Source organism: Microtus pennsylvanicus, chromosome 8 (genome assembly GCF_037038515.1).
Source record: "Microtus pennsylvanicus isolate mMicPen1 chromosome 8, mMicPen1.hap1, whole genome shotgun sequence".
Taxonomy (NCBI): domain Eukaryota; kingdom Metazoa; phylum Chordata; class Mammalia; order Rodentia; family Cricetidae; genus Microtus; species Microtus pennsylvanicus.
Window position 1 is genome coordinate 85,112,525 of NC_134586.1, and position 21,083 is coordinate 85,133,607.

Here is a 21,083-nt window from a genome sequence, read left to right on the forward strand (position 1 = left end):
GAACCAAGTCTGGTCCCCAGCACCCACATTCTGGTGGCTCACAAGCACCTGTAACTTCAGTTCTAGTGGATCTGATCTGATGCTGTCTTCTGGTCTCCTTGGTCATCTGTAAATACCCCCACCTCCATAAACATATATACATATGATTAATAATTAAAAATTAATTATTTTAATCCCAACATTGGAGAGGCAGAGGCAGGCAGATTTCTGAGTTCGAGGCCAACCTGGTCAACAGAATGAGTTCCAGGACAGCCAGGGCTGTTACACAGAGAAACCCTGTCTATCAAAAACCAAAACCAAACAAACAAAATCTACCTAAAACTTCAACTGTTAACACTTTCTTTTTAAAAAAAAAAATAAATTGAAACTAGTTTTCATGGTACAGGTTAGATCAGTGGTTCTCAACCTTCCTAATACTTCCACCTTTTAGTACAGTTCTACATGTTCTGATTGTAAAATTATTTTTGTTGCTACTTCATAGCTGTAATTGTGCTAATGTTATGAATCATAATGTAAATATTTGAGATAGAGATGTGCCAGTGTGGTCATGGCCCACAGGTTGAGAACCACTGAATTAGCGTCAAACTCACCCCAATTATCTTGCTTCTTTCTGTCTTCTGAGTGCTGGAATTGTAAGTTTGTGCCATCTCATCTAGCTTGTTTTTCTATTAAATTCCCCTTTTATAGCCGGGTGGTGGTGAGACATGCCTTTAATCCTGCATTCAGGAGGCAGAGGCAGGCAGATCTTTGTGAGTTTGAGGCCAGCCTGGTCTACAAGAGCTAGTTTCAGGACAGGCTCCAAAGCTACAGAGAAAGCCTGCCTCGAAAAACCAAAAAAAAAAAAAATCCCCTTTTATATCTTTCAAGAATAACTTTTTATTTTTGACACAGGTCCTACGTAGCCTAGACTGGCCTGGAACTTTGGGCAGTTTTGCAGTTTTGCTGTCTCAGTTGCCTAGGTCCTTAAGTTATAGAAATAAATCACCACGGTTCCCAGTATGGTCTGTGTTTGTAACATTATCAGTAAAGTAATCTAGCAGAAAGTTTAGTGTGATAGCTTACTCCTGTAATCCTAGCACTTTAGAGACTGAGGTAAGGGTGACTGATTATTAAATTTGAGGCTAACCCAGACTATAAAGTGAGTTTCAGGGTAGCCTGGGCTACAGAGTGAGTCTCAAAAACAACAGCAACAAAAGAGAAGAAAAGACCTTCCTTTTCTCCCTCCCTTCCTCCCTGACTCTTTGAATTTCCAGGACACAAGGTCAAGATTAGTTGATTCTCTCTCTTTCTCTCTCTCTCCCTCTTTCTCCCTCTCACTCCCTCTCTCTCTGTGGTGTATGAGAGAGAGAGAGAGAGAGGAGACAAGTAACCCTTTAGTACCTGTCTTCTGGGACTGTAGGCAAACTTGGAATAGTGGATATCCCCACAGCCCAGTGTTGACATAGTACAGGCTGAGATTTACTCATTGTGACTCCACTTGGAGCAGTTACTAGAAAGACTGGCTAGCGGTGTCTTGGCTACCCCTAAGCACTCTCTAGGGAAATGATGTCAGGGGACATAGAAATCCTGGGGACACTTGGTCAGGACCAGCAGTTTTCTGCAGCTTCACCCAGCTCAAGACCAGGCTGTCTTTATTAGCTTCTGCATTCAAGAAAGTGTACCCCACAGCTTCTTAGACCTGGATGTTTGTTTGCTCTGTTTCCCTTTCCTTTTTTTGAGACTGGGTCTTGCTATGTAGCCTTGGTCATTCTGGAATTTTGTGTAGAGGAGGCTGTTCTTGAACTGAAGATGATTCTGCTTTCTCCTCCCTCTTGCTGGGATATAGGTATGTGCTATCATGTCTTCTCTTTTGGGGCAAGTAAAATCACTGGGGTTAGAGTTGTTTGTATTTTAGTTAAAACTTTTATTTATAATTGTGTGTATATGGGTGCATGGTGTGTGTGCTTGTGGTGTATGCAGAGGACACATCTGCCACAGCGTGCATATGGAGGTCAGAAGACAACTTTGTGTAGTCCATTTTCCTTTTATCTCCACTTGGATCTTGGGAATCAAATTCAGGTTGCCAGGCTTAGGAAGCAAGCAGCTTTTCATGCTGAGAGATGCCTTACTAGGTCTGTATTTTAATTTTTATAGACTTGCCCTACAAAGAGACTATATAAAATTGTACCTACTCTGCAATAGTCTTAGCATTTAAGTTTTTACGTGCACATTAGATTTTAGGAACTAGGTTTTAACTTGAAAGGTAGGAGCTACCACATCACTTACAATCTTTAGTATATCAGACACGAATAGGTCCTTAATAAATGGTGTGGGAGTAATGAATCAGTGAAGATAAAGAGCTACCAGTATCTGTATTTGAGATCATGTCCACTGTCCTTTACTCTTTTAACAATACAGTTGCAGATTCACAGTGGTGGTGCTGCAGTGTGGGGTTGAGGCTAACGTCTAAGTATGGTCTTTTTCTCCATGGTGTACGTGTAGCATCTGTTCCCATTGCCCACTGTTCTTTAATTTCATTCCCAGAGCCTTGGGTCATGATATTCTTGAGCTATAATCTCAGGCCTCTTTGTCATTTTCAGGTGATGTAAAAATTTCAGATTAAAAACAAAAACGATCATCAGAAAATTTTGTCCAAAAGATGTATACTTAGATATTGTAGACTGTTTTTATTTTTCTATAACTCCTAGCCAGCTTTTACTCGCATGCCTTTTTTGTGCTTACATATATTTTATAATGATAGTTTAGAGACAGTATAGTAAGTGTTGCTTTTGGGATCTTTGAGGAATATTCAGGACGTTTTGTATGCATGTAGTTTCAGGACTTGGTAGTCAACACTGGCCTCAAGTAAATAAAGAGCAGTCCAAGTTTTGTTTTCTGCAGTCATGGTAACTGCTACCTTTGTGCATTCTTTTTACAAATGAGAGAAAAGATCAGCTGCTTTGAGCTTTCTAATGAGGCCTGGAATACTTCTAGCCTAGGCGTCCCCCCAAAGGTGGTTTTATTAAGGAAATTGAAAAGACTGTTCATACCTACAGACTTTATTATCTAACTGTAGGACCTTTGTCTCTATTAATAGTTATTGTTTCTGGATTTGCATTTTTTTTCTAAGAATTTTGTGCTATTATAGTATTTATAACATTGTTGTGACTCTATTAGCCTGATGAATTGTGTTGCTTTCAAGTAAGTCTTTCACTCCTTCTCTTAATGTCTTCTATACATAGTAGGTTTTCAACAAATGTTTTTTATTGATTTTATTTTCTTAGTCTAAAACTTTTCCTACTCATGTATTTTAATTACTCCGACAGATTGCTAAATGGTGTGGGTAGGTTGCATAATCTCTCTGAAACATCTTTGTCATGAAGCTAGTAACACCTACCCTCAAAGGGTTAGGTTATAATTAGTTAGTAAAATGCTTTGAAGATGAAAAAGCTAAGGTTGAATATTACGATCAACCTATTAAAAGTAAATTGTTAGTATCAGTTTTGTAGATAAAAAGCTTTCCTAAACCTTGAAGTTAATTAAATGGTGTTAGAGTAATTATTTTGTACCTATTTACATCTGATTATTTATATTACCTAAATCCTTAGATTCTTTTGCAAGGAGAGAGTCTTTTGTAATATTGTTTATGTTGAGGTCTGGTGTTTGTTATGTCCGTGTTGAAACCCTCTCACAGTAAAAAGTGAATACACAGGTATATGAATGTATCAGTTACGATGGTGTGCCTCAGATGATACTTGGACTGTGTTATTTACCTGAGGGCCTTAAACTTCTACATACTAAGCATCATTTAGAGGCCCTTGTTAGACTCACTCCACCTCCAGAGATTCTAGTTCAGCAGGTTATATTATATGATGACTAATACAGGTAAGTTCTGATGCAGGTGGTATTTGAACAGCAGTTTGAGTGATACTTTCTTTTTTCCTCTGTGTAGCTGGGATTAAAGCCATGTGCTACCAAGCCTGTTCCAAAACTAGTATTCCTTGCTTCTTCTTTTTAAATGTAAATGACCTTTTCTTTCTTTTTCTAATTTTTATTTATTCTCTCATACAGGACATACCTTCTACAGCTTCCCCTTCCCCTGCTTCTGCCTCCAAAATGCTGGCATTAAAGCCATGTGCCACCACACTGGGCCCAAAATTTCTTAATGTTAAAATTAAAAGGGTCACTAGGATACGAGAATGGTCAATAGCAAATATAAAAACTTACTTATTGATTTAGAAATTTATATGGGCAGATTACTTAAAAATTACTAGACCTTAGGAAATGTACTTTTTTTTTGGTATGTTTAATTTCTTATTACATAGTGCTTGTTTGGGACCACTTTAGTACTAGCAGATAAAGACTTTTGTCAGATAAACTTGTCAAATAATGACATATAAATATACACATTAGGAAGACATAATAACTTAGGTTAGATTTTTTTCAGGAAGATTTAGTGGGGAAAAAAAAGGATCTTAAACTGGGAGGTGGTGATGCTCGCCTTTAATCCCAGCACTCAGGAGGCAGAGGTAGGTGGATCTCTGTGAGTTCAAGCCCTCCCTCCCTCCCTCCCTTTCTTTCTTCCTTCCTTACTTTTTTTATTTTTTAAAGATATTTCTTTCCTTTTTAGTTTGCTTTTGAGGCAACATTTTGCCATGTAGCCCTGGCTGGCCTGGAACTCACTATGTAGACCAGGTTGGCCTTAAACTCACAGAGATCTGCCTTCTGCTTTCCCAGTGATAGGGTTAAAGGCATTCACTATCATTACTGGCTCCTAAGTGTTTTTATGTTTTCTTTCTTTTGGTAATTTATTAACCAGATAATATTGGACTAGTTAGTTAACTTATCTCTAAACATTAGTATTTACTCTGCTGAGGGATGGGGCTAGAGAAAGCAAGAGCCTAGGGAACTGTGCAATTTAAAAATAACATTCTCTTTTGAGACAATGTCTCACATTGCAGCCTAGACTAGCTTTGAATTTGTGATTTTCCTGTTGCTGGGATTTAAGGCATGTGTTACTATGCCTGGCTCCTCTGTTTGAGTTTATAATTACTTTTCTTTTTATGCCGTCTGCATTAGTACTTGTTTTATTTATTTATTTATTTATTTATTTATTTATTTATTTATTTATTTATTTATTTATTTATTTATTTATTTTGATTTTTCGAGACAGGGTTTCTCCGTAGCTTTTGGTTCCTGTCCTGGAACTAGCTCTTGTAGACCAGGCTGGCCTCGAACTCACAGAGATCCGCCTGCCTCTGCCTCCCGAGTGCTGGGATTAAAGGCGTGCGCCACCACCGCCTGGCTTGCATTAGTACTTGTGTTCTTAAAAAATAGTTCATAAAGCAATAGATGGAGACCACTACAGAAAACCACAACCAATTGAAATGTACAGTTGTGGGACCCAGTCCCAAAGGATACTTCTAGAAAATACTCTTCCAGAAAATACTCCTGCACCTAAGGCTCAGGGAACATTGTAGAATAGAGGCTACAGGTTGCTGTGACATTGTGTCTTCTAGTGTCAGAAGTTATACCCGTAAAGTCTCACCAGATGACTGCCCAAACATGAACTGAATAAGGATGACACCACTGGATATACAAAACTGGGCTGGGAAAAACCAAAGAAGCCTCAAGCCTTCACAAGGAACTGTACACAATGGAGGAAAGCTGGAAGCCGGAGGGGCGGTCTTCCCTAGGGAAGAGCATACTAATTGGTTGTCCAATGCCAAATGTCAGCCCTGAAAACAATACAAGTAACATTATAGGGACTGAGTAGATTAGTAGTATTTAGGACTATATTATATATGTATATACATATACATTATGTATTCAATAACGACTAATGAAAAAAGAGGCCATGAATGTTAAGGAAAGCAGGGAAGAGTATATGGGATGGTTTGGAGCAAGAAAAGAAAAGAAATGTTGAAAAAGAACTTAGATTTCTTTTTAAAAGAAAAAGTTCATGGCATCTAGGCAGGTGGCACACACAGTGAATCCAGCCCTGGATGGTATGGCAGCCAGATCTTTGTGATTTTGAAGCTGGCTTGGTTCTAGGGAATTTTTTTCTATTAAATGGTTGTCTTTAGGATGTATATGGACACCTTTAATCATGTGTTTTTAGTAAATTTCTTCTTCTTCTTCTTCTTCTTCTTCTTCTTCTTCTTCTTCTTCTTCTTCTTCTTCTTCTTCTTCTTCTTCTTCTTCTTCTTCTTCTTCTTCTTGTAATTCATGGATACTAAGCACTACCACTGAGCTGCATTCTTAGCTCCTAGAAACTACATTTTCTCTAGTATATTACAGTTATCTTGCTTTGGAAAAACATAAAGATGTATATTTATGAACTGGATAATTTTTGTGCATTTTTTAAATGTATAGCATAAAAGGAAATGATTATATTTTCTAAGGGATTGTAATTTCCTTGTTACAGAGTTTCCCTGTTTCTCAGGCTGCCCTTTAAGCAGCTTCCTACCTCAGTCTCCTGTGCCTGGATAAAAATATTCTTAAATATTTTTATATTAGGCATATTGTTGCTGTTATATATGCTTTTGAAATACTTATCTAGAATGACATGATATCTTTTCCATGTTTTGTGGTGCTGCAGATCAAACCCAGGGCCATTTTTGTTGTTTAGACTGGATCTCACTTAGCAGAGGAGGCTAACCTTGAACTCCTTCTGGCTCCACTTTCCAAATGCTGGGAGTGAAGGTGTGTGTGTCTAGCTGCTATTGCTCTCCCTGCTTTTTTTTGAAAAACAAAACAAAACAAAACATATATATGTTACATATGTTACATATGTGTGTGGGGCTTGGACTGAACTCCTGAAATCCTTCTGTTTGAGTTTCCTAGGTTTTGGGATTACAAGTAATGAGGCACCATGCCTGGTTAAATAAATGTATTGATAATAATGGGAGCCAGGTTTAGAAATGTAGAAGAGTAAAAGACAGGATTAAGATGTGGATAGGAATTGGGAGTATTGGGATAAGCCCATGTCTTTTTATTATTTATATACTGCTTTAGAAATAGATATGTATATATTTGTGTTTGACGTTTGTGGTTCTTTTTTCTGAGAGGGCTCACTAGCAGTGAAATAACAGCAAGTGCACTTATTACCTAGTTCTTGGTTTCTTTTTTTTATTTTCCTAAGTAAATACTCATTTATTTTATTATTATTATTATTTATTTATTTATTAAAGATTTCTGTCTCCTCCCCGTCACCGCCTCCCATTTCCCTCCCCCTCCCCCTAGTTCTTGGTTTCTAAATACCATCTTTTACCAAAAGGAACCAGGGTTCCATACAGAAATGATTATAGAACCAGAAAGGGAAAGTAAAAAATAAATCCTGATAATTCTATAAAAAGTATTCATAATGATAGGGTGTGTCAAAAGATACAGGAATCACTTTTTAAGGGTTCCCATTAGCCAAATGTTACATAATTTAAGCAACAAAATAAGAGTAAAGTGTTATGATTTGCAGTATAGAGAACCTATGAGTCTACACTTGATAGGAATGAGTAAATTAGTGGGAAAGGTGGACATTTTCTCTTAAGGCAGACTGCCAACTAAAAATGTAGAAAGAGTGACAAGGGGAGGCACTGTTAGACCAGGTGGTAATGGAACACACCTTTAATCCCAGCACTCAAGAGCAGAGGCAGGCAGATCTCTGTGTTTGAGGCCAGTCTGGTCTACAGAGTGAGCTCCAGGATGGCCAAGGCTGTACAGAGAAATCCTGTCTAAATAATAATAATAATAATACTGTATAGTGAGGTTCTGGAGGATGTTTGCTTTGGATTCAGGATATTTTTAAGTTTTCAGACGATTATGTAGTAAAAGAGATACGGAAAATCTCAGACACCAGCTTGCCCTGGTGATTATGGTCAAGTGATTGAGGAAGGAGAGTGTAGTGTGTACAGCATAGTATCCATAAAATTCCTTCTAAAATGTGTTGCCTCACTCATATTGATTATGAGGAGAATAACCTAGACCCAGACTGAAGGGTTGGCTTAGCAAATGAAAGGTGTTATCTGCCCTTCCCTTTTCCTCTCCTTCTCCATACTCTTCCCCTTTATTTCTTGTGTTTTTTGGAGATAGGGTCTCGCTGTCCTTTAGTTCTAGAACTCAGCTGTGTAGTTCTGGCTGTTTTCATATTTGAGTTGATCCTTTTGCTTCAGCCTTGGAGGTAGGATTATAGGTGTGGTTTTTGAAGACAGGGTTTCTCTGTGTAGTCCTGGCTGTCCTGGAATTCATCTGTTGACCAGGCTGGCCTCATCAGAGAGATGAGCCTGCCTCTGCATCACATTTGGATTAAAGGTGTGCACCACCATGCCCTGTTAAACTCTGTATTCTTTTTTTAAAAGATTTTATTTATTTATTATGTATACAATATTCTGTCTGCATGACAGATGAGGTCTCCAGATCTCATAATAGATGGTTGTGAGCCATCATGTGGTTATTGGGAATTGAACTCAGGACCTCTGGAAGAACAACCAATGTTCTTAACCTCTGAACCATCCCTCCAGCCCAAACTCTGTATTCTTTTAGTCAAGATTGTTAAAGAGAATTAAAGACAGGCTTTGCCACAAAGTGAAAGAAGAGGAGATCTGATGTGCCGTGTGCTCCTGGATAGGATCTTGAACTAAAAGAGGTGTTGTGGAGAAACTTGGTATAATTTGAATGGATTGGCTGTGTTATGATTCCTAAAAGGGAAGGTTCCATGGTAGTAAAGTGTCCTTGCTTTAGGATTTGTGTTCTGGAGTACTTAGGCATGTCTGAGGGATCTCACAGAAATAATTACACACTCCAAGCAGTCATAAGCTTTTTTTTCTTTCTTTCTTTTTTTTTAAATTTTTACCATTGTTACCAGTCTGGTTAAAATTCTCTCCATATAAATTAAAACAAAAAACACTCTCCAAGAATATTAACCTTGGTAGGAATAATAAATACATTTTTATTGCTGCCTTTCAGAAAACTGAAGTTGATGGTAGCTTAAGTGATAGCCACGTATCCCCTCCAGCCAAACGCACTTTGAAACAGCCGGATTCTGTTTGCAAAGACAAATCAAAATCGCGAAGTACTGGTCAGCGAGAGGAATGGAATATACCAACTGGTCAGGCCAGGTGAGAAGGAAGAATTCATTTCTTTCTTCCTCCCCTCCCCTCCCCTCCCCTCCCCTCCCCTCCCCTCCCCTCCCCTCCCCTCCCCTCCCCTCCCCTCCCCTCCCCTCCCCTCCCTTCCACTCCCCCTCCCCTCTCCTCCCCTCCCTTCCACTCCCCTCCCTTCCACTCCCCTCCCTTCCACTCCTCTCCCCTCTCCTCCCCTCCCCTCCTTTTCCTTCCTTCCTTCCTTCCTTCCTTCCTTCCTTCCTCCCTCCCTCCCTCCCTCCCTCCCTCCCTCCCTCCCTCCCTCCCTTCCTATTTGTTGTGATTCAGAGCTGATATTGGTGTTAATTTTCTTTAAAACAGAAGTTTCTTTTAAATACTTATATTTATAATTGATATCAAACTTTTAATTTTTTTTCAGTATTCATTTATTATGCATACAATGTTCTGTCTGCATTTTAAGCCTGTGAGCCAGAAGAGGGCACCGGATCTTATTACAGATGTTTGTGAGCTACCATGTGGATGCTGGGAATTGAACTCAGGACCTCTAAAAGAGCAGTTAGTGTTCTTAATCTCTTGGCCATCTCTCCAGCTCCCAGATATTAGACTTATTTTAAGCTTTCAGTAATTTCATTTTTCCAAATATCTAAAATGTATTTATTTTATAGAGACATGTATAGCAGGTACCAGAAACTATTATTATGAAAAGAATGGGGATTTTGATGGGTCTTGAATGTACATGTATATTTATGATTCTTAGTTTCTTTTTAGTCCTATTTTAAACATTTAATTTGTTTAATTTATGCATATATGTATGTACACAAGTGCACTATAGTGGGCATGTGGAGCTTAAAGGGCAACCTGCAGGAATCTGTTCTCTTCATCCATCATGTAGATCTTGGGGATCAAACTTAGGTTGTTAGGCTTGATGGCAAGAATTTTTATGTATGAAGCCATCTCACTGGCTTGATTATTTATTTACCTCACCTCTTTATGACAGAGTTTCTCTGTGTAAAAGTCCTAGCTGTCTTGGAACTCACTCTGTAGACCACGCTAGTCTTGAACTCACAAAGCTCTGATAAAGCAGGCACCACCACCACCTGTCTTATTATTTATTGTTGATACAGAGTCTCATATATCCTTGGCTATCCTAGAACTCGTTATGTCTCGAGACTGCCCTTGAACTCTGGATCTTCCTGCTTCTTGTAACTCTCAGAAGCTGGTCCCAAAAGTGTACTACTATGCCCAGGTCTTCTTTATAAAGAGAAGTGATGCCAGTGATTATTACTTTCAGGCTCTTGCATTGCTTGAAATTTTTGTTTTCCTTTTGTTTCCACCTCCTGGTGATGTTGTGGTTCTTGGGTTTTGGGTGGGGGTGAGTGTTATGCAATGCTAAGAATTGAACACATCCCCAGCCCTTTTTCTTAAAAGCAGGTTTTTCGTTAACAACAAAATAAGATCAGAGTAAGCCCTGTCTCCTTTAGAGGAAAACTGAACCTCACTGTTTTTACCCTTCTTTTTTTTTTTGGGGGGGGGATGATTTTAGAATTGCCTCTTGGTTGTGAATAATTTATAAAGTTGTAAAATTTTAATCATTTGTAGTTACATTCATCCAAAATTTATTTGGCATCAAGACCTGTGAATAAACTGATAATTTGCAAATAAACTGAGTTAGTGTTATGTTGGGGCCAAAGCCAAAGTATACTTATAAGGTAATCAAAGTGATTCTTTTGCGGCTCTAAGTTGAGTTTGAGAATGATTTTGAAGCGTTCTAGAAAAGCATTGTGCAACTACAATATGTTAGAGTACTTGTACTACATCCGTGGCTTTATATGCACATCCATATTCCTGGAGTATCATGTATATGGGGTACATACGTGCCAAACAAGAAATCTTATTTTGTATTAAGAGACTTTTTGTTCGTTTTCCAGAGAGAAGAGGGAATAGATCTTTGTGTATGCGTGTGTGGGTGTGCTTTAAAAATAGATTAAATATGCATCATAGTTTGAAAAACATTAAATGTTTTTGATATCTAAGTATGTTTTTCGTCTCTTACAGTTTGTTTGAATATACTTGTCATAGCTAGGAATTTGTTTTCTCAATGAAGACTATCGTTGTCCGTTGCCATGACTCCTTATGGTCTTGATTAAATTTATGCTGCTTAACCTTAATCTTTTAATAGGATTTGAATTGGTACAGTTGACAACAAAGTTAATCCAGTTTATAATTTGGTATTAAAGTTTTTCTTGAACTAATGAAATGTCTCTTAGCTAGTATATATATTAATTGATGTTACCAAAGCAAAAAATGTTGTTTTGTGAAATATAATAAATTGTCATTTTCAAGATGAATAATTACAGCATTATTCATTTCTTGCTTATCTAAACAAATATATTTGCATATTAAATATGTTTGTATTGTAGGTTAACTTCTCAGCCTGGTGCTACATTACCAAACGGACATAGTAGCTTGTGTGAGTATCCTGCTGGGAAATTGGCTAATAATGAAATTCTTTCAGTAGTGTTAGGTTAAGCATGAACGTGGACAAAAGTATAACTATTTACTTTTGTTTTGATTAGTTTTTTTTTTTTTTTTGTAACGGGGATTGAACTGAGGTCATTCTGTATGGCCCAGAAGTGTTCTACTTAAAGTGGTTTAATGATTTCATTCATAGCAAAAAAATTAAAATTGAGAATTTTGATTGTTTGATATTAAAGCCGATTAAGAGGTTATGTTCAGTTTTTGTAGCCTTTTAATTTTTTTTATTTTTTCCTGTTTTCTATTTTTCTGTACTGTGCACTTTGAAATGAAAATATCTCTCTTGCAGCCCTTAGAAGCCATCCCCTTCGAGGGGAAAAGAAAGGAGATGGTGACCTTTCATGTATAAATGGTGACATGGAAGTCAGAAAAAGTTGTCGGTCCAGGAAAAACAGATTTGAAAGTGTGAATCAGAGTTTATTATTTGATCAACTAGTAAATAGGTATGACTGTTTATGTATTAAACAACTTCACTTAATTATTTGATTTTTAAGCTATTTTTTTGTGTACATGTGTTGTGTATGTGTGCGCATTTATTTGAATGTGTGTGGGGAGGTGTGTGTGCCAGTGGAGGTCAGAGGTTGATATAGAGTGTTTTCCTCTACACATTAATTTTTGAGATAGGGTCTCTAACTGAACCTGGAGCAAACCGAACGGCTAGATTGGCTGGTTGTTGGCTCCAGGTAATCTCCCTTTGTTCACCTCCCTGCTCACATATGTCCACGTCCCCTGCCTGTTTTTTAATATGGGTACCATTTTCATTTTACATGAACTCAAGTCTACATATTGTTTAGCAGTATTGAGCATCTCCCTAGATCCTGCTTTCTTGAGGGGGTGGGAATGAGGCTCAAGGTCTTTCCATGTAGTGATGCATTTACCTCAACTTTCTGTTTGCTGAATTCACAGCCATGTGCCACCATATCTTTTAAAACCACTTCCATTAACTAGTTTTGTCTGACTGTTGGATTTAATATAATTTTATGAATTTTTTTGAGACAGGGTTTCTCTGTGTAGAGCCAGTGCTGCTATTAAAGGGGTATGCCATCTCCACTTGGCTGTGATAAAATTTTATCCGTTATTCTTTGGTTAATTAAAAGTCGTTATATTTGATTGCAACTGTTACAGTTCTTTAATATTTACTTATTTAAATATTATCGTTAATTTTGTTTTTCTTTCTTTCTTCTTTTTTTGAGACAGGTTTTCCTGTGTAGCCCTGGCTGTCCTGGAACTCACTCTGTAGACCAGGCTGGCCTTGAAGTCAGAGATATGCCTGCCTCTGCCTCCTGAGTGCTGGGATTAAAGATGTGTGCTACCATGCTGGGCTTTCAAGCAATATTAAGTTCTATTATTGATATCTAGTAAATGATAACTTTTCTTTGCCAAGATAGTAAATTGGTGTTGAGCCTGCATCTATGTGAATGAGGCACCAAGCCTCGCTAATCACACCCATGGAACTATTTTCTTTTCTTTTTTTTTTTAAATATTTATTTATTTATTATGTATACAATATTCTGTCTGTGTGTATGTCTGCAGGCCAGAAGAGGGCACCAGACCTCATTCCAGATGGTTGTGAGCCACCATGTGGTTGCTGGGAATTGAACTCAGGACCTTTGGGAGAGCAGGCAATGCTCTTAACCACTGAGCCATCTTTCCAGCCCCCCATGGAACTATTTTCATTAGACATTGTACACTGCTTTAGTCCCTTTTCTGCTACTATAACAGAATGTCATTTTTCTAGATGAAGACAAGAAATTTAATTTATAATTGAATATTATTTCATTATGTATGTGAACTGTAGTTTTGTTATCCGGTCCTCAGTTGTTGAAGGGCATGTAGGTTGTTTACATTTCCTTGCTGTTGTGAATTGAGCAGCAATGAACATGGCTGAGCAAGTGTGTGTGGAGTAGGATGCTAGGGCCTTTGGCATATGCCAAGGAGTGTATAGTTGGGTCATATGATAGGTTTATTTTTAGCTTTTTTGATAATTCTCCACAGTGATATCTTGAATTGCTATACCAGTTTGCAATCCCACCAGTAATGAGTGAGGGTTCTCTTTTTTTCATACCCCTTCAGCATTTTTTATTGGTTGTTTTGTTGGTCTTTACCATTCTGACTGGGGTCAGGTGAAATCACAAAGTTGTTTTGATTTTTGTATTTTCCTACTTGCTAAGAACAATGAACTTTTTTTTTTTTTGAGACAGGAGCTCTCTGTGTAGCCTATCCTAGTACTTGCTATGTATCTGTCTATCTTATCTACCTACCTACTTACCTACCTACCTACTAATTACCATTTATTATTTTATGTGTACCAGTGTCTTGCCTGAATGTAAATGCTCTGTATGTGTGTCCAGTGCCTCTGGAGGCCAGAGTAGCTGCTGGATCGATCTCCTAGGACTAGAGTTAAGGCTAATTGTATGCCACCATGTGAGTGGTAGGAATCAAATCTGGGTCCCCCTGGAAAATTAACTAGTGTTCTTAACTGCTGAGCCATCTCTTGAGCTTCCCTTATCACCTTTTAATGCCCCGTCCCTTCTTGCATTGGAGATTAAGTTCTCAGTACTAGAACATTGAAATATAGTCAAGAAATAGAAAATCTTTCTTGGCTTTACAGTATCTTACAATGAACTAGAGAGAGGGGTTAATGCCAATTTGGGTCTAAGTTATTATTAGTTAGTGCCGTAGAGCAGGATCTAGTCACATGTTAAATGTTCTAGAAGTGTTTGTTAGAAGCATAAAACAGCCAGATGTGGTGTTGCAGGAGGCTTAGTCAAGATCTCAAAGCAAATGCCTTTAATCCTAGGACCCTGGAGGCAGAGACAGGTGGATGGATCTCTGAGTTGAAGGTCAGCCTGGTCTACAAAGTATGTACCAGGACAGCAAAGACTGTTGTACAGAGAAACTCTGTCTTGAAAAACAAAACCCACTACCACCACCAACAAAATTACAAGAAGATCTCAAGATCAAGGCTAGTTTGGACTACATAGCAAGGTCTAGGCAACTCTGGCCTATGTTGTAAAACCTGCCTAAGAAAACTTAATAAAGAAAAAAAAACTAAATAAAAGTTTCTAAGATATTATTCTGGTTTTTTTTATAAGATATCAGTGCTTTACTTTAATTTAAAAATATGTGTTCAATGGACGGTGGTGGCTCACACCTTTAATCCCAGCACTTGGGAGGCAGAAGCAGGGAGATCTTTGTGATTTTGAGTCCAGCCTGGTCTACAAAGCGAGTTCCAGTACAGGCTCTAAAAAGCTACAGAAAAAGCCTGTCTTGAAAAACCAAAACCATTTAAAGAAATATCTGTTCCCCCATCTTGACTATCCCTTTCCCTCAAGTTCTCCAACCCCCTACCCCATGCTCCTAATTTTCTCAGGAGATCTTGTTTATTTCCCTTTCCAAGGTGGATCTATATATGTTTTTCTTAGGGTTCAAGGGTCCTTGTTGCTTAGCTTCTCTGGGGTCATGGACTATAGGCTCATTATCCTTGCTTTATAGCTAGTATCCTCTTGTGAGTGAATATGTACCATCCTCATTTTTCTGGGTCTAGGTTACCTCACTCAGGATTTTTTTTTTTGTTCTATCCATTTGCATGCAAATTTCAGGATGTTAATATTTTTTACTCCTGAGTAATACTCTACTGTGTAAATGTACCACATTTTCTTATCCATTTTTTGGATGAGGGGCATCTAGATTGTTTCCAGGTTCTGACTATTACAAATAATGTTACATAGAGAAAGTGGAGAAATATCACACTAGCTACTTAACAGCACACCGGAAAACTAGAACAAAAAGAAACAGACTAATCTAGGAGTAAATGACAGGAAATAATCAAATTGAGAACTGAAATCAATAAAATAGAAACAAAGAAAACAATATAAATAATCAGTGAAACAAAGAGCTGGTTCTTTGAGAAAATCAACAACATAGACAAACCCTTATCCAAACTAATCAAAAGGCAGGGAGAGAATTAACAAAATTATAAAATTAATAAAATTATAAATGAAAAGGGGGGACATAACAACAGACAAGGAGGAAATCCAGAGAATTATTAGGTTATGCTATAAGAATCTGTACACCATGAAATTGGAAAATTAAAAGAAACAGAATTTTCTGGATAAGTACCACATACCAAAATTAAATCATATCCTTGTTTCTGTTTGTTTGTTTTTGTTAACAACATTATATTAAAAGATTCACTCTTTCCCCCACTCAGTACCATGAACCTATTTGTTGTTTACTATAATATTATGGTGGTGTTTTCTTTCTTTTTTATTTTATGAGCTCTAGAATGAAAGTATCAGATCCCCTGGAACTGTAGTCACAGATAGTTGTGGTACTGGGAACTGAACCCAGGTTCTCTGAAAGAGCAGCCAGTGCTCTTTACCACTGAGCAATCTCTCCAGCCCCTTCCTTACTTCCTTTTTTGCAACAGGTCTCACTGTGTAGACCTGGTTGGCCTGAAACACACTATTTAGATAAGACTGGTCTTGAATTTAGTCATCCATTTGTCTCTGCCTTTTAAATTAAATTAATTATATTTTTTAATTAAATAATTATTTTATAAATTAAAAATATTAAGACTTTTGAAGTTTTAATAAACAGAGGTATTTATTTTGAGCCTTATAAATGAAAGTTTAATAGTTTAAAAGTTTAATAAATATATAAAAGTTTAAGTTATTTTTTCACTTTTTAAAAAAATAAGAGTATTTTTTAAAAGATTTATTGTTATTTATTTATTATGTATACAGTGTTCAGCCTGCACATCAGAAAAGGGCACCAGATCGTATTATAGATGGTTATGAGCTACAATGTGGCTGCTGAGAATTGAACTCAGGACCTCTGGATATTTTTATGTGTGTTGTGTTTGTATGTGTAAATACAATACCAGTCAAGATCAGAAGAGGGCCTTGGATCACTTGGGGCTAGAGTTACACATGTTTGTGAGCTACCAGATATGGGGGTTGAAAATTGTCCTCTAATAGAACACTTCTACTTTTAATACAGTTTATTGAGCCCTTTAAAGTGTCTGATATGATATATGTGCCCATAATTGTCTAAACTCTCTTTATTATATGATTTTAGTACTGCTGAAGCTGTATTACAAGAAATGGATAATATTAATATCCGGCGAAATCGTCGATCAGGAGAAGTAGAAAGGCTTCGAATGTGGACAGACACAGAATTTGTAAGTACATTAGTATATATAACCTTTGCAAGTATTTTGTTTCTTCTTGTAGTTGTCTTTTTGGTTTTTATTCACGCATATGTGTAGGTCTGCATGAGTGGGTCCTCTGGTGCTGGAGTCACCATTATGAATCCCCTGAAGTGAGTGCTGAGAAGCCAACTTGTGCTCTCTGGAGGAAGAGTAATCGCCCTTAACTGCTAAGCCATCTCTACAGCCCCCAAAGTAGTTTTCTTTATACTTGCAAAGAATTAGGAGCCCAGCTGTAGGCCTCCCCTCCTCCCTTCTCCTCTCCCATATCCTCCCTTTTTTTCCTCCTTTCCTCCCCTCCCCCCTTCTCTTTTCTCCTTTCCTGGTGCGCAGCCAAAGATGACCTTGAACTTCTGATCTGTCACTCCCTGGCCTGTGCCGTCACCTGGTTTATGGAGTGCTGAAGAGCATTGTGCATGTGGGGCAAGCACTTTACCAACTGAGCTACTTTCCCAGCCCAACACCAGAGTTAAAAAAGACTTATTTTATGTGCAGTGGTGTTTTGCCTGCATGTATGTGTATGTGGGGGTGTCAGATCTCTCAAGCTTGTTGGGGATTTTACTGCTTTTTCTCTGCTGGCTCTTGCTGCTCCTGCTACTCCCTCTTCAAATTCCTCACCCCAACTTCCTTTTCTTCTCCCCCATTTTCTTCTTCTCTGTTTATTTTTTCCTTCTCCCTTTTATAAAAAAAAATAGAGAAAAAGAAAAAGCCCCAATGCATGGGGTTGAATCTGAGGCCGTGTATATATTTAACAACTCTATGAACTAAGTCATATCCTGACCCCTATTGTTTCTCCTTTTTCTTTATACTTTCTTTATACTTTATATTCTCTTATAGGTTGAATTTAGGAAGCTTTTTTTCCATGAATTTGTGACTCATAAGTAGATGCTCAGTAAATTGTATTGAATAGACATGATTAATTTATTGAGTGCTGTTTATAACAGAATAAATGCTAGGTTAATATTTGACAAACTTCTTTATTTCAAAGGAAAATATGGATATGTATTCAAGAGTAAAAAGGCGAAGAAAATCACTGAGAAGAAATAGTTATGGGATACAGAATCATCATGAAGTTTCTACTGAGGGCGAGGAAGAAGGTCTGTAAAGCACCTTAATGGAAAAACTAGAAAACTGTGGGGAGGGAAGACTAGATTGTTATTTTTGTCTTTAGGTGTATATTATATGATTTGAGGTAATTTGAACTCATCTGGCATCTATATTTTCATTTTTCTTCAGTTGGCAAAATGAAGTGGCTATTGGTAGTTCTTAAGTTTTCTAGTGTGCAAAGCCTTTGGCTGTAGGCTAGTCTGCCCAGTAGATTAGCCCTTTTGTTTTGCTGAAGGTACCCTCTAACTAAAATACTCTATTATCCATTCCCTCAAGTCTTTTCTTATTTGGATTTCAAATTTTGTTATAGACTGAGATGTAAATAGAGAAAAATAGAAGTGCTAATAGTAGTGGAAGAATCTTTAGCGTTTTTGCCTTCCACCTGTCTAGGTCTGAACTTAAAAACACAGTGGACTTGAAGGGTTAGAACTAGGAACATGCAGAAAGCACATTGGCTTTGTCAGTTTATAAAGTGGTGAACCATACGATTAGCATTGATCTCATAAAATGGATTTCAGGAGGTTTGGTGTATTGGAAATATAGATTAGCAGACTTTCCAAGGTAATCTTAGGCAAAGAAGACTACACTTATTTCTCAAATTCTGTACTTAATATATTAGCCAGATTCAGCCCCTCCAAGACAGGATTTTTCTATGTAACAGCCCTGACTGTTCTGGAACTCACTCTATAGACCATGCTGGCCTCAAACTCACAGAGATCCACCTGACTCTGCCTCTGAGTGCTTGGTTTAAAGGTGTGCACAACCATACCTGGCTACTTTAGCCAGTCTTTAAAAGGATATATAATCATATATATGATTTTATTTTATTTTATTCTCCTTTTTTGAGACAGGGTTTCTTTGTGTGGCCCTGGCTGTCCTGGAACTCACTCTGAAGACCAGGCTGGGCTTGAACTCAGAGATCTGCCTGTCTCTGCCTCCCAAGTGCTGGGAGGTGTGCACCACCACCAGCTGGTTTAAGAGCTCACATTTCTAATGAAGGTACATAGTGAATAAATGTTTTAGTTAGAACCTCTATATTGCATCCTTTGTAGGCAATTAGGTTAGGTGAGACAGATTTATAATGTGATATTTGCCTTTATATATGTTAGCTGACTGAGTAGGGGCTCTAAAGTAAATATGTCATCTGTATAATTTTTGTTCATAGTACAGAAGTTTTTTACTTATTCAGGCATAGGTATAGGTATTTTGTAGCATTATTTAGATCAATGCCTTTTGGATCCTTCCTATGTTTTCCTACTAAAATGCGATCAGTTATGCTTAGTTATTATTCATAGGGTAAAAAAACTATTATACTAAAACCAAAAATGGCTCATTTCTTCAGCATTTACCTTAAGTAAGAATAGTTCTTTGAATTAAGTGTAATTTGAGCATTTACCAGACTTTGTTTTTAATCATGCATAGATTTGGGGCTAGGCTAGGGATGTGGTTCAGTTATTCAGTAGAAGACTTACTTAGAGAGCACAAAGCCTGGGTTGGATGCCTAGCACAGCATAATTGAGATGAGGTAGCATGTTCCTTCCGACATAATTCCAGCATTCAGAAGAGAGAGGCAAGAGGATCAGGAATTAAAGGTCATTCTTAGCAGAATTTGAGGTAGGTCTTGGTACATGAGAACCTGTCTTAAAAAAAATATTTCTTTTTGGAACATTAAAGTTTTCTGTAGTTTGAAAAATCCTAAAACTTTCATTTATTTATTTATTTATTGAGACAGGTTCTCATAGATAGGTTGGCCTTAAATTTACATGTCACAGAGGGTGGATTTGAATTTCTGACCCTCTTGCCATCACTCACTAGTGATGGAATTATAGGAGTATGCCACTTATTCATTTATTTATTTTAACTTATTTTTTATTTAGCTATGCATGGTGGCATACATCTTCAATCCCAGCATTCAGAAGGCAGAGGCAGGAGGATCTCTGTGAGTTCAAGCCTAGTCTAGTCTACATAGTTTGATGCCATCTCAAACAAACAAACAAACAACAAAAAAAAACCAAACGAAATATTTATTTTCCTTGTATGAGTGTGTATTGTGTAAAAAAAAAATCTTTAAAAAACAAAACCTCCCAAGAAAATCAAGACACAGGGAATGATCACTGTGGCTTGCTATTCATTCATTCATTCATTCATTCATTCATTCATTCATTCATTTTTTGAGATTGGATCTCACTATGTAGACCAGGTTGGCATCAAATTCACAGACTTCTGTCTGCCTCTGCCTCCAAGTGCTGTTTAAAGGAATCAAATGTGTGTGCCACCACACCTGGCTAACAATGTTTTATTTTCTGTATTGATTTTTTTTAACCTAGGTTTATTTTTGGTTATACTAGTTTATGCTATTATCATGAATTGCTAACATTTTAAAATGTCACTTGCGTAGACAAAAAATAATGGATAAATGTAAATACTCAGTTGTAGAATAGGATCATACCTGTGGGTTAAACTGTTTTCCCCTTTTATATGTCGAAACTAGAATCTCAAGAGGAGGATGGAGACATAGAAGTTGAAGAGGCAGAAGGAGAAGAAAATGATAGGCCATACAATTTGAGACAAAGAAAAACAGTGGATCGATACCAAGCACCACCGATAGGTAGGTGACGCTAAACAACTTTTTCGTTTTTAATAACTGAGGGTATCTTTATCACTGTTGTGAAAAAGGACATTTTCCTGGGTTCAGTGGTCTAGTGCTGTGCTCCTTGCTATTGAGGAGCTGAAGTTAAAAGAACACTTGAGCCCAGGTATTCGTTTTTGGCAAGACCCCTTTTAAAAATAAAACAACAATCAACTGTGCTGAACTTAAAATAATCAAACCTCTTGTATGTCCTGTGCATCCTTTCCCACATACTTCTGTGTGTCTATACAGCTGACAGCTAAGGCGCACGATGACTGATTTATTATTTGTCCTTCCTCTCACTCATTCCTTTGGCTACTATTTTCTAGTTTCTGTGTGTCTAGATTTGCCTGTATGTTTTATTCTGTGTTTTATCTTGTTGCCAGGAATTAAATGTAGGGTTTCGTGCATTCTGTGCAAGTGCTTTACCTTGTGGCAGCCTTTATTTGTGATACTTTATTTACCCTTTTTTTATTTGGTATAATCTTTTTCAAGAATCTTTATTTAGAATTTTAAAAAGTTA

The 21,083-nt window shown here is 37.4% G+C and overlaps 1 protein-coding gene across 1 annotated transcript in view; it reads left to right on the top strand.

Moving 5' to 3' along the window:
* Atad2b (ATPase family AAA domain containing 2B) overlaps window positions 1–21,083 on the top strand; it is a 133,603-nt gene that overhangs the window by 13,638 nt on the left and 98,882 nt on the right. The window contains 6 exon segments of the mRNA XM_075983967.1: window positions 8,941–9,092; window positions 11,498–11,547; window positions 11,902–12,055; window positions 16,695–16,797; window positions 17,813–17,921; window positions 20,423–20,539. Of these exon segments, the coding sequence (XP_075840082.1) occupies window positions 8,941–9,092; window positions 11,498–11,547; window positions 11,902–12,055; window positions 16,695–16,797; window positions 17,813–17,921; window positions 20,423–20,539 (685 nt within the window).